General features: G+C 40.6%; 1 protein-coding gene across 4 annotated transcripts in view; it reads right to left on the minus strand.

Moving 5' to 3' along the window:
• Abcc9 (ATP binding cassette subfamily C member 9) overlaps nucleotides 1–18,894 on the minus strand; it is a 134,034-nt gene that overhangs the window by 53,095 nt on the left and 62,045 nt on the right. For 3 of the 4 annotated variants that reach the window (XM_052720779.1, XM_052720776.1, XM_052720777.1), the window contains exons 18-22: nucleotides 14,526–14,631; nucleotides 8,879–8,917; nucleotides 7,079–7,180; nucleotides 4,497–4,581; nucleotides 3,413–3,493 (exon numbers count right to left, since the gene is read on the minus strand). In XM_052720779.1, coding sequence (XP_052576739.1) covers nucleotides 3,413–3,493; nucleotides 4,497–4,581; nucleotides 7,079–7,180; nucleotides 8,879–8,917; nucleotides 14,526–14,631 — 413 coding nt within the window. The remainder of the gene's footprint in view (nucleotides 1–3,412; nucleotides 3,494–4,496; nucleotides 4,582–7,078; nucleotides 7,181–8,878; nucleotides 8,918–14,525; nucleotides 14,632–18,894) is intronic. The other variant, XM_052720778.1, reaches the window with a different exon arrangement.

Consider the following 18,894-nt stretch of genomic DNA (forward strand, 5'->3'; position numbering starts at 1 on the left):
CAGGGATATTCTAGATGGTGGAATCATTAGCAAGACAATTGTCATTATATATGTATGTGTGTGTGTGTGTACAGATACCTAACATATACAGGTATAAATAAATATTTATATGTTATCTGGGTTTATCCATTTATTTTAGAAAGTAATGAAATGAAATTTATTAGTTGACAGAATTTTCTGGAATATTCTAGAATACTTTTCATCATATTGAAATGTTTCAAAATCTTTCTGAATCTTTGGGTCATTTTTATGAATACCAACTTTTTCTAAGATATCCCATGAAATAGAACATCCAAGAGATTAATCTGTCTGCCTGCTGTCCAGTAACTTGCTTTTAAAAATTGTTACAGATGGATCTGGAGAGATGGCTCAGAGGTTAAGAGCCCTGGCGGCCTTTCTAGAGGACAGATTACTTAAAATGAAAGTGTGTGTAGCAATATAAATCATTCTAAGATACGCTGTTCCCGTGCTGGGAAAAAGACTTAAACACTCTCAGGATACCACTGGCAGAGTTTACCTCCTTCTCCCAGAAGCGATGCAGTAAGAGTTTAATTACAAGGTTTACTAGCCAATCACTGCTTTTGAAAATTCAGATAACTATCATAGGGGATAAATTGATTGCTTTTGACACAATTTCTGCTTCTGGTTCCTGTAAGACCTAGAACATCTTTTGTTATACAGACCAAAAGTCCTAATCATTTGTATAAGAAATTGTTCATATGGAAAAAGATACAAGTTAGAAATTAGTTTTTATAGTAACTCAGGTCAATTTTCCACACAGTTCTGAATTGAAATGTCATTAAGACAGTAAGCAAAGTGCTGTAAATGAGAAGACTGAAATGTAGTTACAACCTCTCTTCCTCCCTCCCTCCCTCTCTCCCTCCCTCCCTCCCTCCCCTCCCTCTCTCTCTCTCTCTCTCTCTCTCTCTCTCTCTCTCTCTCTCTGTCCCAACTGTCACTTCATTTGTAAAATAAGGGGGATACTAACGGGACCTGTCAAAACCTTCATCAGACTGATGCAAAGATCCAATAAAATAATGTGGTGTTTCTGAAATCGTTTTACAGTGCTATTCTACTATTACTATCTTATAAAGCTGTGGTGGATTGACACCATGTCTCTCTCTCTAAAGCACCACAGTGACAGCTGTGTGTCATCAGGACTCATCACTAAGGAAATCACGATGATTCAAAGGTCCAGCTCCAGTCAGCCAGGGGCTCAGTCCAGCCATCCCAGCTACTCAAGAGGTTGAGGCAAAAGGGTCACAAATTTAAGGTTTGTCTGGCCCATAAAACGTGTACAAAGTCAGTTTGAGTAACTTAGCAAGACTTTATCTCAAAATAAAAAGAAGATTGAGGACACAGCTCAGTGGCAGAGTACTTGTTCAGCATGCACAAAGCCGTGTGTTCATTCCGAAGACTAGGAAAAGCACAATTCCTTTACGTGGTACAATGATTGGCTTTAACTCTGAACTAACACAATGTATAGTCACCTGGGAAGAAAATCTCAGTGGGATGTCTAGATCAGGTTGGCCCGTGGGCAGCTCTACGGGGAATTGTCTTGATTACTTTAACTGGTATGGGAGGACCCAACCCACAATGGGTGGCACCATTCCCTAAATTAATCTTCAGGATTAACCTCGAAGAATTCCAATGGATCTGGATTCTTCTTCTAAATTGATTCAAATTCAGCAGGAAACCTCAAAATCAACCTATATTTTGAAGAGTTTCAAGAGATATGGGGGAGTGAATGTCCAAAACAGTAGTTCTCAACCTTCTTTTTTTTTTTTTTTTTTTTTTTTTGGTTTTTCGAGACAGGGTTTCTCTGTGTAGCTTTGCGCCTGTCCTGGAACTCACTTGGTAGCCCAGGCTGGCCTCGAACTCACAGAGATCCGCCTGGCTCTGCCTCCCGAGTGCTGGGATTAAAGGCGTGCGCCACCACCGCCCGGCTCAACCTTCTTAATACAGCTGCAACCCTTTAATATAGTTCCTCATGGTGTGGTAACCACCAACCGTAAATTATTTTCATTGCTACTTCATAACTGTACCTTTGTTACTGTTATGAATCATAATATAAATATCTGTGTTTTCTAGTGGTCTTAGGTGACCTCTGTGAAAGAGTCATTTGACCTTAAAGGTGTCAAAGGGGTCTAAACCATCTACAAGCAGATTTACAAATGAAGTCTAATGATTGCTGTGGGATGGTCTTTCTGTACGCTGTGAACATGTGTTGTTACCATTGGTTAATAAAGAAGCTGTTTGGCCTATGGTAAGGCAGGATAAGAGCCAGGCAGGAAATCCAAGAGAGATACAGGGAGAAGAGGGCAGAGTCAGGGCAGACACCAGCCCACAGCCAAGAAGCAATGTGCCAGCAGACCGATAACACCACTGCCATATGGCAATACATAGATTAATAGATATGGGTTAATTTAAGATGTAATAGCTAGCTAGCAATAAGAAACAGTTTGTAATTAATAATAAGCTTCTGTATATTTATTTGAGACCAAGCAGCTGTGGGACACAGGAAAACTTCCAGCTACAAATGATGGCACAGGAAAGGGACAAGCTTACATTCTCTGCTGGACTCTAAAATTCTCATTTTATATATGCTGGTATTTTGGCCCCTAGCTCCTGTACAAACTAAGCCTGATCAAAATCATAGCCAACACAATCAAAAAATTCTGTGAATACATGAAAACCACCTGAAGCATATTCAAGACATGGATTCTATCAGTGTTGAGCAAAGATTGTTACCATTTTAGGAGTCATCAGAGAAAACTCTTATCTGCAGCCTGAGCTGCACATCATTGGAACCGGAATATTTATTTAGATGCCCTTACGTCCACCAAGGGTCTATTTTCTGAGCCTTATCTCTTTGCCATGAAATACAAAGGAGAAGCTTCTGTGGAATTATTCAACATCATTCACACTCCCTCATTAATGAGTCTTCTGGTCAAGAAAGTTCAGAAGCTGGTGGTGACTACCACCAAGCCTGACAACCAAGCCTGAGTTGGATCCTTGGGACCCAGATGTTGAAAGGAGAGAACCAACTTGGTAATTTGTCTTCCAACTTCCACACATGCACTGTGGCAAGCAAGCACTGCCTCCCCTTCCCACACAAAATGAATAAATAATGCACAAAATGTAAAAGATACTGCTTATAGTGTCTCGGTGCTCCTTTTGTAATTTCACTGACACCAGTCTGGATCTCCCAGCTCTCAGTTTTGTGTGTTCATATACTGAATTGTATTGTGAGGATTTACCTACTCTCTACTCTGTAATTCCACAAATTAAATCGACTTTTCTTCAGTTATCTGACTTGGCTTCTTTTTTTCTGATTATTTGGCTTTTTAAAGACCCATTTGTCTAGAGGGAGAAATCAAAGTATAAATAAAATTAAAGTTCATATTCTTACCAAGAAGACAATGTTAGTGTTTTGGTAGAGTGCCCGTGCCACACAGATCCTTTGCCTCTGACCCCCACTCAGGTTGATGCCCTGGAAAAGAAATACCAGAAACAACAATTTTCATCACTAGTAAGGGATATGGTTGTAAAGATGACCTTTAAAACATAAGTATCTATAAACATTTTTAACATCACTAATAATTTTCTCTAATGCCAATGACTGATGCGTGTCAACAGTCCTTTCACACTGACTGAGAGCTCTGCTGCCCCAGAGCATTAATAACCAACACTCTTGGTGAGTGCCAAAGACAAGCAACTCCACATTTTTAATGTTCTGCATTGGCTGTACTTGGACGCATCCCTCTTTTTACAGAGCTTTTTATTTTATTTTTAATTATGTGTGCATGTGTGTTTCTGTGTGAGGATATGTACACGTAAGTGCAAGATACCTGTGGTCAGAAGAGGGAGTTAGCTCCCTTGGGGCTGTAGTTACAGGGGGTTGTAAGCTGCCTTAGTTGGGTGGTCAGAACTTGGGTCTTCTGCAAGAGAAGCAAATGCTCTTCCCTGCTGAGCCATCTCTCCAGCTCTCAACACATACCGCTTCAATTTGATCTTATAAATTATACCATATAGCACTCTACAACAATATTCTTTGACAATGAAATATTAATGATAATTAATAATTAGCATTAACTTAGCACCTAGTATGTACCAGGTTGGTATATATGGCTTTACAATTTTCTTTGCTTTATTTCTCATAGAAGGTCCAATAGATGAAGATTGTTCTCATTTTACACCTGTGGACGCTATGGCTCAGAGACATGAAGCTACTCACAGTTCGCTCTCTATCACCGCCACCTGCTGCTGCAAGTCCTGGGTGGCTAGCACAATCTGACATGCACAGTAGCATCTCAATGGTACGTAAAGGACGGTGGTATCAAAGGATGCCTGTCCTTACATTTTGGTGGTTGTCACCGGAACAACGGGCAGTTCCTAAGCCCCCAGACTTCATTGTGCTCTTCTGAGGATTAAAGACAAGCAGACAACTGATCTCTATTTTTGTGCATTGCTTAGTTCAACCACACGCAGCTCACCCTCTCTCCAATTTCAGTCTGGTCTCCAAAGGGTAACAAATCGATATCTGGCTGAAGAGAGCAGGCATCGGTGACAGCTTTGTACCTTCGGGAGAAATGACATTCAGGGTCTTTTGAAACACAGCTGTTCCCTCAAGTGTATTATATATTCTAACAATAGCCACTCCCCTCCCCTCCTGTCTGTTCCCTCTCTCTCCTCCCCTCCCCCATCCCTCCTTCCTCTCCCTCCCCTCTCCCTCTTTTAGTCCACCCCTTCTCGTAGTCTCCCTTCCACTCTCATGTCACATTTATGGGTAAAAGGTTTTATTACTTATTTTAAAGGAAGCTAGGATCCAAAAATATAAAAAAAAAGTGCAATATTTATCTTTCTGAGTTTGGCTTATTTGACTTAGTAGATCCAACTGCATCCACTCTCCAGCAAAAAATATAATTCTCTTCCTCTATATGAAGAATAAACTCATATAGAGAGATATACAGTCTTCACTCAGCAGCTTGAGTCTGTTGATCATTATTTGCACATTGCCCACAATCCCAAATTCAGTATCTTAGACTGAAATAAAACATGTTCTGAACACGTTAGTGTGACCTCGACTAGAAAAGTATGAGTTTTCATTCATTTCTCTATGAGCAATGATAGTGGTGTGAGGTTATATGTACATTAAATAACTAGATTTTGTTCATTCACAGTATATATCTGAGACATCATTTTGTACGTTAAAAAGTATATCCAAGTTTATTTGTTTGTTAAAGTATTTAAAGCTGGTATCTTCGACACACAACAGAGCTGGGCCTTCTCAGGTGCTGTTCATGGAGATGTGGACTAGCACTCTTCAACATGAAAAAAACAATAGCCACTCCAAGAGGAGTCCATAAAGGAATGTAGAAATACACCAGGGGAAAAAAATGAACAAAATGAAGTTTAAGGAAGATCTGATGGTGAGATGGTTCATGGTATCTATGAGGGACAGAAGGAGATTGTCCATCGTGGCCAAGCACAGACTAAGTGGCGGTCCTCAAGTATGTCATGTATGTTAAGAGAGGAGAAGCAGAAGGCAATGTGGACTGATAGGACTCAAGTTTAATCAAGTATATAAAGATAGTGCTAGAGCACAGGTGAATTAAAGATATAGAAGCAAAGGATGCTGGAAAAATTATCAACCATTTATTTACTGTGCGCATGTTCATGTGTGTAGGTGTGTTCTCATGCTCATGTTTGTTCAGGTGCACGTGTGTATGTTCATGTGTGTGCAGGTGTGTGTGTGTGTGCATGTTCATGCCCATGTATGTGCAGGTGCATGTGTCTGTGTGCCCATTTGTAAGTCAGGACAACCTCAGGTGTCATTCCTCAGGTACTTTCCACCTTATTTTATTCATTGGCCTAGATCTCAGCATATAAGTTAAGGCTAGCTGGACAATGAGCCTTGGGGGTCATCCTGTCCTGCTTCTCTGGTGCAGGAGCACAGATGCATGCCACCACATCTAGTTTTTTTACATGGTTTCTGGAGATTAAATTCAGGTCCTCAGATTTGCAAAGAAGACATTCTACTACTGACTGAGTATCTCCCTGGCCCTTGACTATTTATTGGTTCTAAAATATTCAAGTCAATCTTGATTCCTTCCTCATCTGCTTCCACTACTACTCTAGAACTTTTTTTTATCAACCATCCCTTCTTTTACATTTCTACTGTCCATTCCAAGCATATGTCTAAGTGATTCTTCCAAATACCTTCTTTACATGTCTTTGACCCAATTCAGACTGTATCTGCCCAGGTATCTTAACCTCCAAAGTGAACACCACATTTACTTGTAGCCTTTTCCATTTTTATTTTTAGTTGATATTTTATTTATTTATTTTGGGGGTTATTTCTGAGACAGGATCCCATGTAACCAAGCTGGTCTTCAGCTTGCTGTATAGCTGAAGATGCGTTTTAACTCTTGACCCTCCTGCCATCATCTCCCAAGTGTGGAGATTTCAGACATGTCCCATCCCATCCAGCCTGTACCCCTTTCTAAAGCTTGCAGTTCCTTCTTGGAACACAAACAATCCCATCGAATGGGTGTTATCATCTCCCCAACCTGATTCACCCTTCTGAATCTCCTTTTGTATACCTGTTCCCAGACCCCAGGAGACTCAAATAATTTATGTTCTTCTCTCAAGAAGCCACACTCCTGTCTTCTCTCCTTGTCGGCATTCATCTCCCCTTGCCTAAATCTCTTTAACTTTCAAGATTCCAGCTTTGGATCTTAAGGCCCACCACTATGACGTGGTTCAAGGCACAGGCCATCTTGTATACCTTCTTGGGGAAGGTGGTAGAGAGGTGGTATATTCTAGCTCCCCATAGTCACTAGGGGTCTCCATTACCAAGCTCAACCTCTGTCCAGTTAACCCTCCTGATTCAGCATACTTGGGCATGTCCCTTTTTACCTACTCATGAACAACCTGTACGGTCCCATCCCACTGTTTTATACTCTTCAATCATGACCTTTAGTTTGGGGGCATTGCCTCTCAATGAGTGAATTGGTCCAAACTCATGGATCATGAGCCGTTGTTTCAGTTGTAGACTCTGTGTGTGCAAAGTTACCTCTGTCTGTTGAAAGGACTTCCAAAAGTGATGTTTTCCTCGACCGTAGCATTTAGGAGCCAGGGCTTCTGAGCAGCATAAGCCACAGAATACCTGCTTCTGCTGGGAAAAGGGCAAACACAACAGGGATTACACAGGGTGCCATGCTGAGCACTTCAGTATAACAGAGAAATGAGGGTTGAGAGAATACATCAGACACAGAAGCAGACAACTAAAGGAGAGGAAGGCCAAGGCCACCGACCTTAGAAGGCGATTATTAAATAAGCCACTTAAATTACAGGGATCAGAATATAATTAAAATGTCATGTGATGAGTAACATTTGATTCTTCTCTGCTGATGAAGCATTTAATGTTATAAGCTGCTAAAAGAAAATGTCTTTTCTGAATTGAGATTAAAGGGTTATTAATAATTCACTCTCTTTAGTAGCCACAGATGTTTTGGCTTGTGTTAAACACACTTGATGAAACAGTAGAGTTTTCATAATGACCTTTAAGAAACATAATTAAAGCTAGAATTATATTGCTTAATTACATAAATATATTTTAAAGTCATAGATAATATATAAATGTTTCAAAATGAAGAATGATATCTAGAGGAGTCAATTTCAATGTTGAAATTGCACATTCAAGGTCCATATTTCAAAACATATAAAATATTTTTAAGGAGAGGATGTGGAGGAGGGGTAAATACGCTCAAAATGTATGTATGAAATTCTCAAAGAGCCAATAAAAATTTTTAAGAGAAAGACAAAAAATAAATAAAAACTACTAAATTCCTCCTCTCTTTTCTATTTCTTTAGCTTACAAATTTTGTTATATGCTTACCCATTAGACTTTAACTGGCAACCATTACAAAATACATGAACTGAAGAAACAGAAAGTGAAGGGAACAGGCTGGGGAAGGGGTGGACCTCCACAGTTAGTTCATGATATGTCAGTTCTAATGATGGGATTCAGTTAACAAGGAGTAAGGTTAAGAGGAAGAAATGAGAAAAGCTAAGGAGTCATTGGGAAGTATGGCATTGTAGGGCTTCAGAGGACACTAGAGTCTAGTGTGACAGTCATCTTTTAGATGATTACATATGCAGGAAGGCAGCGGTCCCCAAGTCTGGCACATCTGCCTGCCCTTCCCCTTAGTCTGGGGAGGATTTTTTTGATGTTGGGGATCAAACCCAGAGCCTCTTTAAGCTTTTGGGTTTGGTTTGGTTTTGTTTTGCTGCATTTTTTGTTTTGTGGGATTATTTTGTTTGGGGGTTTTGTTTGTTTGTTTTTGAATAGCTAAAACACTGGGCTCTCCAACTCAACACCATCTTCAGATATCATTTGACATATAATCAATGAATGTATTAGTTCTTAAGAGTTTTTATTTAATGAGCCCCCACAATCCTTTACTAAAGACAGTTTGATTTTCAGCTAAACTTAAAAGACATGTGACCCATTGAGACAAAAACAGTTTAAACAACGAGCCATTTGTTTGGCAGATTAATTTTTCTCTTTCTTTTTCTTTTTGGTTTATTGAGACAGGCTATCACTCCAGCCTGGACTCAACTGGAACTCAGTGTATAACATAGAATGGCTTAGAAATCAAGCCTATCCTCCTGCCTCAGGGTTACAGGCATAGGCTTGAAAAATTAATCCTTCAGTAGCCTGGAGAGGTTGTGAACCACTGCTGTTGGAAATATGGTAGGCATTTGAAAAATGACTGTACACCATCAGAATGGAGGGGGAAACTAGGGACAAGATTAAAGACTGAGGGGGAAAGTTATTCTTATTAAACTTGGGTGAAAATAGAAATAATACCTTCGGGTTGCTTCAAAGGAAGGCTCAGATTCATTGACACTGTAAGTATGGCAAACAACGCTCATTAATGATGAAATGGAACCGTGAAAGGACGAGTGTGCAAATAGGTGTGAGACAAACAAACATCGAAAATATTCTCCCCATTTATTCCAAAGACAAATTAGATAAATTAGTTTCCTCTTTTCTGTCTTCCTCAAGCAGGAAATAATTAATCACTAAGCTTCTGGATGATAGCAGGCCCAGTTCTCTTCCACACAAACTTCTGCCTCATGTAACAGCTTGTATTCTGCTCTGGAAACTTGAAAATTTTTCCCTAAAACACAGTTGCCTGTGGTTCTGTATGGTCAACTCCTTCCTATCATTACAATTTGATTTTAATCTATTTAAATTCCTCATGCTGTCCTGAGACAGGATCAGAAGCGATACCTTGAAACTCTAAACATGGAGGGAGCACAACCCCCAGGTGTTGTCCACCAAGGATCATGTATGTTGAACTGCAACACGACATAACTATGGAGTGGTGAGATTCAGGCCAAAGTGCGGTTAGACTGATTCCATGTAGTTATACTCTCATTGTGAGGGGAAAAATATCACCTGAAGATCATTATTTTGTACTTGAATTTTGAAGGATTTAGGCTCACCTGAATTCTATTCTTTTGAAAGATCTTTATTCAATAGCCCTACACAATTGATCTAATAAAAAAATAAATATTATTTTACTTCAGACAGTGCTCTATGCCTTTTGTGAGAAAATGTATCTAATTACATTACCTAGTGATAAATTTGTTTTAGAACTTGTAAGAGTTAATTCCAGTGTTACACATTGCTAATGACATGATGACAGATAATAGAAGCAAAGAATCATTAATATAAGACTAATAAAATACCAGACTAAAAAAAAAGTCTCTTCATGAAAAACAGATACTAAAATACTTCATTTCTCATTTTAGACACCAAAATATTTGAACTTAGTGTTTTAGTGGTAACATTACCTAAGTCATATATGAAAGAAAAGTAGATGTATTAGAAGTTAGTGGGCTTGTTTGTGTGTTTATCCAGATGGAAATCCCCATCATACAACTGGATATGTCAATCCAGGCTGGAGACCTTAGAAACCATCAACGTGTCCAAATAATGATCGATTATATTCCCACTATATTACATATTAATTAAAATATTTCTTGGAGCCGGGGAGATAACTCAGTGGGAAAAGTCCTGGCAGTCAAGCCTGACTGGCCTGAGTTCAAGCCCTGGGACCCGTGTGGTAGAAGGAGAGGACCCTTTAAGTTGCTCTCTCTGAACTCCACACGGTGCTGGAGCACATGCATCTCCCACACTAAATAATTAAACTTAATGCATAGCTTTGGTCACCTCCTGATACTGAGACTATTAGAGACACCATGAGAATGAAGGTTCTATCCTTTCTACATGGTGCTGCACTGTTGCCAGAGCATGATAAATGGTAAGCACCAAGATGAGCAGATAATCTCCATGGAAACACATTTCTGGGCATGTCTTTGAAAACATTTTCAGAGAATTTTAACAGGAGGCAAGACCCACTCTGAATTCGAGTGGCACCATCCCACTGGCTGAGATCTTGGGCTGGAAAAAAGGAGGAAGAATTGAATACCAGCACTCATGCCTCTCCACCTCCTGAGTGCATAGGCAGCGTCATCAGCTGCCTCCTGCTCCTGCAGCCCTGCCTTCCCAGGCATGAGGGACCTGCACTCTTGAAATTTGAGGGGATAAATCCTTCCTTCTGTAAGTTGCTTTTTTGTCAGGTATTTTCTCACAGCTGTAGGCAAAGTAACTAATTAATGGGATTAGCGATGCCGCGCGGAAGATGAAGAATGGGCCACGCTAAGAAAATGCCAGGAGAACTTGAGGCTGGAGAAAGTGCATAGCAGATGCCCATGCATTACACTGCCCAGACAAAGAACAGGTAAATCCATCTGCCAGAAACATGGCATAGCTGTGGGCATAAGACCCACAAAGAAAAGGAGATGCGAATTTAGATGGTAAACGGCTCATGAACCACTGTGTAGGTTCCCACAGAACCATCATAAACTTTACTTGGGCACCAAATGTAGATGTAACCAACCGTCTTATAAAATAAGAAACACAGAGCCGATTCAGAGAAGAAAGCCAAGAGGTCAGAGCTAAGAGCCTCACCCTTCCTGCTTCAGCGATCCTCTTCAGCCAAGAGAGCTCTCCGAAAGGGACCTACTTCCTGTGTATATGTCTTTATATAGTCTAGCTGTTCTGCCTTCTCATTGGTCGTAAACCCAAACACATGACTGTCTCGTCACTGCCTGTATGTACCTCCCTCCAGGTCCTTAAAGGCGTGCGCCACCGTCACCATGCACTTTCTATGACTCTAATAGCTCTGACCCCCAGGCAACTTTATTTATTAACATACAATTAAAATCACATTTCAGTACAAGTAAAATACCACCACAGATGGTCTTTTAATAATAATAATAATAAAAAACCAGAGCCAGATATCAGGGTGAAAGTTGAAAGATCACAAAAGCAGAGCAAACCACAGCCAACCTCACTTTGCCAACTCCTCAGCCAATCCTGTTTCCACGAATCCTCAGACTGAAAGCCTCTCAGTCCTCACCCGAAAGGGTCTCAGCTAAACTGCTATAGTTCCTGTTTCCTCACACCTTATATACCTTTCTCCTCCCTGGGAGTCACTTCCTGGGATTAAAGGTGTGTGCTTCCCAGTACTGGGATTCAAAGCATGTGCCATCACTGCCTGGCACTGTTTCCAGTGTGGCCTTGAACTCACAGAGATCCAGATGGGTCTCTGCCTCCCGAGTGATAGGATTAAAGGTGTGTGCCACCACTGTCTGACTTCTATGTCTAATCTAGTGGCTGGCTGTGTCCTCTGATCCTCAGGCAAGCTTTATTAGGGTACACAATACATCACCACAGGCTTGGTTTTGTTGTTGTTGTTGTTGTTTTGTTTTGTTTTTAGTTTTGGCTGCTTTCTAAGATGAGGTCTCATTATACAGCCCAGGCTAGCCTCAAAGTCATGATCCTCCTTCCTCATCATCCTACAAACTGGGATTACAGACACTTGTCACTGTGCCTTACTACATTGATAATGGAGAACCGCACTGTAAGTTTTACTAGAAACTAAACAAGGAAGTCATCTGAGTATGAAAAGTATTAGTAACAGCATCAGGTGACTGCAAAGTCAGGTCATGTCTACAATGTGTCCCATGAAATTAAGGATGCCATGGTTTAAAATTAATTACTTTATTTGAGTGTGGACACACATATGCCATGGTACAAAATATGTAACAATATGTCCAGAAGTTATTATGTAAACTAATTTCATTCTTGACTTCTTTCTCACCATTTTCCAGCAATATACATTTTTAATGCAATAAGATGGAAAATACACAGTCTATATTCTTGAGAATGTAAGTAAACAACAACTTAGATTACAAAATGTATTTCTATATTGTCATGCTGTTTATTTATTAAGCAAATTATAATAATCATGAATGGTAATGCCCAGAGCAAGATGGAATCAACTGGAGAGCAGGTGCAGAAAATTAATTAACCCAGAGAAGACCAGATTAGAACTCCCTGGAGGCAGGAGAAGGGGACTTCTAGATTTTCCTATTACTATCTCACATTCTTACAAATTTTGGTGAAACAATGTTAAATGAAAACCAAGTAATTTGATTATGATGGCAACTGTTGCATCACATAACACAATCCAGAGGGATCTGCTTCTTCCTCCAGAGCCAAGGATGACGGAGGGAAGGCAGACACTGCTTAGTGTCTAACTGCAGTGATCGGCACCAAACTGAGCAGTCACGATTTCCTGAGCCATCCTCTCAATGTGAGCAAACCGTTTCATGGCTACTGCCTTCTCGATTTTTCCAACACAAATAAAGCAGACACTCAACTTTTTTCAGCTTCCTTCTTTTGCCAAAGATACTCCAAACAGGAGTCCTAGGCCAAATCTCACAGCCAAGCATTTCTTTCTCCTAGCGTTTCAAGGGCCCAGAAACAATCATTAGTCCCTCAGAGACACCTGTGTACATGAACAGCTGGCTACACACAGTGGAACTTGTGATCACGAGTTCAAAACTAGACCCTTCACAGCAAGGCTGCTCAACTTTAGCACAACTACTAGCACTAGGGCGACTCGCCGTTGTGAGCTTCGTGGTGCATCTCAGGCTGCTTAGCAGATATCTCCGCTCTCTACCAACCAGAACAGCAGCAACATAGCTCTCAAACACGTCTCCATACATTGCTAAGTTCCTGGGGGAAGAATCACACCTAGATATGAACTCCTAGACAACACTCTTATTTATTTATTTGCTTATTAATTTATGTATGTATATATGTATGTATATGTTTGACAAAAAGTTACAACTAGTTCCTTCATATACTGCCCATGAGGAATCAACTAGGTAGACCAAACTAAATAAACTTAGTTTGCTCTTCAGTACTCAGTCCTCTACTAGTGTAGCCCCCTATCACTCTATTACCTCAACCTGTTCACAGACCCCCCCCCCCCCCCCCCCCCCCCCCCCGCATCACTGAGTTAATGACCTCTCTTAGTGTTAATTGAGGTGTTTGCTCTTGGCAAACATCTCTTTTAGTGTCTCAGCACTTGAAGAAGCACCAGGTTGGGCAACTTCCTCTTCACGTCTTTGTGAGCTGCACAGCTCACTAGGCTGTCCTACCCATGTGTTCCTCAATACCGCTGATGTCTACTTATATTAAATGGGAAGAAAAAGTGTTGCTTCTCAGCCTCTTCTGAAGACTAGAAAAGATCACTTGATATTTGTTTCCTGAACATCAAACACTTGATGATCTGTTTGCATTTAAGCTTTATAGGTAGTATAAACTTTCCATAACTTACTTTATTACAGAATAAATTTTGTAATTTCTTTGAGTGTTCCCTATTTAAATCCAAAAATCTGTCTTTACCACCCCAACCTCTTAACTTAACATGTACTAGTTTTCACTACCATTAACTATGGCAGTGAGTTGCTGCCATTAACTATCACAGAGAGTTGCTTTATAATTTTTATGACATTTGAGGTTTCCAGTGGTTTTTATATTTCTGTGATTTTTATTTTTATATATTTGCATAGTTCAGAAATTCTATGGCCCAGAAAATGAAGACCTATTGTTCTAGTTTTCCCTTGGAAGATTTTTAGCTGTGTGACAGAACAGAAACCTGTTAAAAGCACTGTCCTAGATAGAGCGAACTGTCACCTTGACACAGCCTGGAGTCACCTGAGAAAAGAATTCTCTCAGTTAAGGGATTATCCTGATCAGATTCACCTATGGGCATGTCTATGGGGAATTGTCTTCACTGCTAATTAATATACAGAGACCCAGTCCACTGTGGGTGGCACCATCCCTAAGTGTGTATGTGTAACACTGGGTTGTACAGGAGAGCTAGCTAAGTGTGAGCTAGGTGCACCAGCAAGCAGCATTCCTCTGTGGTTTCTTCTACATGTCCCTCCTTGATTGTCTGCCCTGACTTCCCTCGGTGATGGACAGTGACTTGGTCGTGTAAGCCAAACAGAACCCGTCTCTCCCCGAGCTGCTTTTGGTCTGAGTGTTTACATAGCCACAGAAAGGAAACTATAACAGGAATACTTACTTGCTCCAGTAAACTTTCCCTTCCAGGGCCTGCATCTCACCGAGGATGGCGAGGAGAAGAGATGATTTCCCACACCCCACTTGGCCCACAATCATGGTTAACTGACCTACAGAAACAAAGCAGAGGATACAAAGATGAGAAAGATTTCACATAGCTAAATGAAACAGAAACCCAGCCGTGGTGGGCATGCGGGGACTCTCGGCACCAGGAAGACAGACAGCTAGGAAGACCAGTGCAAGCACAAGCCCAGCCTGGTCTACACTGGAAGTTCCAAACCAACAGGAAACACAAAGCGAGACTCTGTCTCAAACACTAAAAGAAAAAAAAATCACCAAAATAAATTTTTTTAAAAAAGATGAAATTCCAACACATTTAGAGAGACCTCGTGTTTCGACCCCTAGTCCAGTTTGACTCCAGGCAGTGAAGTAAACAGCTCCTTCCCCTGTCTTTTTGCAAAGGGAAAGAAAAAGTAAAACCTGTGGGTCTTGACTTATTACTTGAAAGATCTCCTGTGGGCTAGGTTGCCCTCAAACTTGCTATGAGCTTCTGACCCTTCTGCCTCTGCCAACCAAGCTACATCGCAGACCGAGCTTTAGTGTTTTTAAATGGAAGAGAGCTGATATGACTAAAGAATAAAAGAAACAACTTCTTAACCTATCAATATTATCTTTAACTTCATTGTTGAATTCACGTAGTAAAAGGGCGATTGTGACAAAAGTTAGTTGAGATGAAGTGATCTGGATGCTGTTAGGACTCTAGTTCCTCACTTTGACCTCCAGGTATGAGAGAAAATGTCCAAGCTACTGACCATTACACCAGATTGAGCAAATATTTTTATTCAGTCAAATATTTAAATAAAATTATTATTACCATCCCTACATAGCTTGTGCTTGGGGTGCTGTTATAAATGCTATTGTTTTGTTAATTTCCTTCTTGGACAATTTGTTGCTAGCACCTCAAAACACAGAAATGAAACTTAACCAAGGAAGAAGAGCCTCATACTAAAAATGGTGATGAAATGCATGCAGAAAAGAGAGGAGGATGGAAATAACCCCAGGCTTATGTGATTGACAAACTAATGTTATTAAAAATGTCTGTGCTTCCCAACATAATCTACAGATTGAATGCAAATTTCTTCAGCATCCCATGCCCAAAAGAAATTACAAATAATACATTGCAAAGCCTCCGTGATCTGTGTGGTAATGACACATTGGGGAATGGAATAGAGAGCTGAGAACTAACCCCTGTGTCACCTCATCTGCCATAAGCCCTTCAGGATCACACAGTGGGGAAGAAGCAAGTGGTGATGGGAAAACCGATGTCTGCTTGCAAAAGAATGGGATTTGACTGTTCGATTCTACACTAAGGTCATCTCACAGTGATGCAAAGACCTGATAGTCAGAGTGGAAGCTTCAAAACCTTCCAAGAAAGCACAGGGAAAGTACTTCTTCACATTGGCCTTGGCAATGAATTTTTAGATTTCAAATGAAAACAAAACAAAGCATAGCAAAATGAAAATACCTCAAAATATAAAGGGTACAACAAAGGAAACAGTGAACAGAGAGAAAATGACAGAAAATGCTCACAAACCTTCTACCTGATGAAGTATTAACATTTAAAATTCACAAGAATTCCCTACAATTCAATGGCAGAAAAATAGAATGTGAGCATTCAGTAAAAAAAAAAAAAAAGTATGAAGGTTACTTGAAAATTAAAAACAGAACTACCATATGTACTATTAAACTTGCCTCTCAGTGTCTGTACAAAATAATTAAAATTCAGATAGTAAAAGATGTCTGTACTCCCACATTCACTGAAGCATTTTTCACAATATCAAAGCAGATAGAAACAATCCAATGTCTACTGACAGGGTAAGAAAAAAATGCTACATACATGTAATAAAATGTTCATCTACAAAAGGAGGAAGTTCTACTGTTTTCAACAATATAGCAGAGTCTTGTGGGATTATGCTAAGTAGGACAGACAAAGAAGAAAAATAGTACATGAGTGATGAATATGACTTACAACAGTCAAGCTCACAGAAGAAGAAATGGCAAGTGTGGTTACCAGTAAACAGAGGAAGGGGGCTGTGGGGTATTGTTTAATGGATATAAGTTTTCCAAAAATGCTTCAATACCTGCTCAACATGATATCTAAATAACTCTAATATGTGGCAGGATAGCTCATGGTATGCTCTTCCCACAAAAGTTTATAAAGTAAAAGAATAATAAAAGGAAGTGGCTTTCAGAAGCAGCTATATATTAAGTTCTTGATTGCCATGGCATCAGAGACCTACACTAGGCCCAAATTCTCGAAGTAGGAAGAAAGACTCTAAGAGCCGTAGGTGCTGGATGACTTCAAGGAGTTGGGTGTTTTCCAGACAGGGCAGTGGTACATACGAAACCACAGTGGTTATGGAAGCATGCACAAGAACTGTGAAAACGCAAACCAGACAAAATCCCAGCATGTGGTGGGGAGGTGGACATGAGATCCTGCCGCTACGTGAGGAGGTGTTGGCATCTGATAGCTGCTGGGAGAGGGGGGTCAGTTCTACTTACTGATGTGACCCCTGGTAGATCAGCCATGCTTCAGGGCAGGCCCCACTCCCAAGAGCAGCTGAACAACAGAAACTACGCTTGATGGGTTTAAAAAAGAAGACAAAAACTCAAAGTTATGGGAATAAGAACATGAGGGTGGGGTTGGAAGATGGAAGTGAAAATGATCAAAATACATTGTGAAAATTCTGGAAAGAACTAATAAAAATGTTATTTTAAAGAAATTCAAAATGAAATGCTGTGGGATAAACTTTTTGTGCACTGTAAAATGTGTCACTGGTTTATCTTGCCTGCCAAGGCACCTTCTGACTGCTTTAATAAAGGGCTGAGTGGCCAATAGCCAGGCGGGAGAGGGTAAGTGGGATTCCCGGGGGGGGAGAGAGAGGAACTCTGAGAAGAAGAAAGGCGGAATTGGCCAGCCAGACATGGAAGAAGTGGGACGCATGGTACTGAGCAGAGGTAAGAGCCACATGGCAGAACATAGATTAATACAAATGGGTTAATTTAAGTTTTAAGAGCTACTTGGGAACAAGCCTAAGCTAAGGCCATGAATTCATAATGAATAAGAAGTCTCCACGTCATTATTTGGGAGCTGGCAGTCCAAAGAGAGCCTGCCTACAATGAAATACTAAATAGATACAGCCATTGTAGACTGGCTGCACCTCAATAAAACTTAAAGGCAAGAAAATTAATGGGCAAATAAAATGACCAGACGGGTGATCCTGAAGTATTTGCAAGTGCCATCTGTTGTGGGATATTTAAGCAAACTGTGTAGAGATGTGTCACTGTTATACCTTACCTGTCTAAGGCACCTGATTGGTTAAAAAAAAGCTGAATGGCCAATAGCTAGGCAGGAGAGGTTAGGCGGGACCTCCAAGCAGAAAGAGGAACTCGAGGTTAGAAACTGGTGCCACAAGAGATGCCAGTGAGATACAGAGGGAGTAGGACATAGAGGACGGAGGAGAGGTAACGGCCATGTGGCAGAATGTGGATTAATGTGAATGGGTTAATTTAAGTTATAGGAGCTAGCTGGGAACGAGCCTAAGATGAAGGCCAAGCTTTCATAATTAATAATGTCTCCATGTCATTATTTGGGGGTTGGCAGTCCAAAGAAAGTCCGACTACAGCTATCAGTATTTTTCAGGGCCTCAGCTGTTTTCACACATAGCCTTTCTTTAAAGTTGTTCTCACCAGGCGGCGGTGGCGCACGCCTTTAATCCCAGCACTCGGGAGGCAGAGGCACGTGGATCTCTGTGCATTTGAGGCCAGCCTACGCTACAGAGTGAGTTCCAGGAAAGATTCTGAAGCTACAGAGAGAAACTTTGTATCAAAAAACCAAAAAATAAATAAAAAATAAAGTTGCTCTTGAACACAATGAGAAACCAACAATCTCACTTCCTTAAGTACCTCAAATCACTGAGTGAACAGTAAATAACTTTATCCAAAGGCACAGATTTTTAAATGACAGTCCAGTTTTATAATTTCTAGTTCACAGTGATATAGTTGTCTCATGAGGAACCTAGTACACACAAGTAATATAAACTTACGGCTGTATCTTTTTAAACTCCTTTAACAGGCAGGCGAGATGGGAGAGAGATCAATGGTTAAGATTAAGGGGACCAGAATTCAAATTCCCAAAACCAAAGTAAGTCCAGTTAGCCCTAGAGATGGAGGCAGGACATTCCCAGAGCAAAATGATGGAGACAGGACATTCCCAGAGCAAGATGACAGAGACAGGACATTCCCAGAGCAAGATGACGGAGACAGGACATTCCCAGAGCAAGATGACAGAGACAGGACATTCCCAGAGCAAG

The sequence above is a fragment of the Peromyscus californicus genome, unplaced genomic scaffold (genome assembly GCF_007827085.1).
Source record: "Peromyscus californicus insignis strain IS unplaced genomic scaffold, ASM782708v3 Scaffold_6__1_contigs__length_162567912, whole genome shotgun sequence".
Lineage (NCBI taxonomy): Eukaryota > Metazoa > Chordata > Mammalia > Rodentia > Cricetidae > Peromyscus > Peromyscus californicus.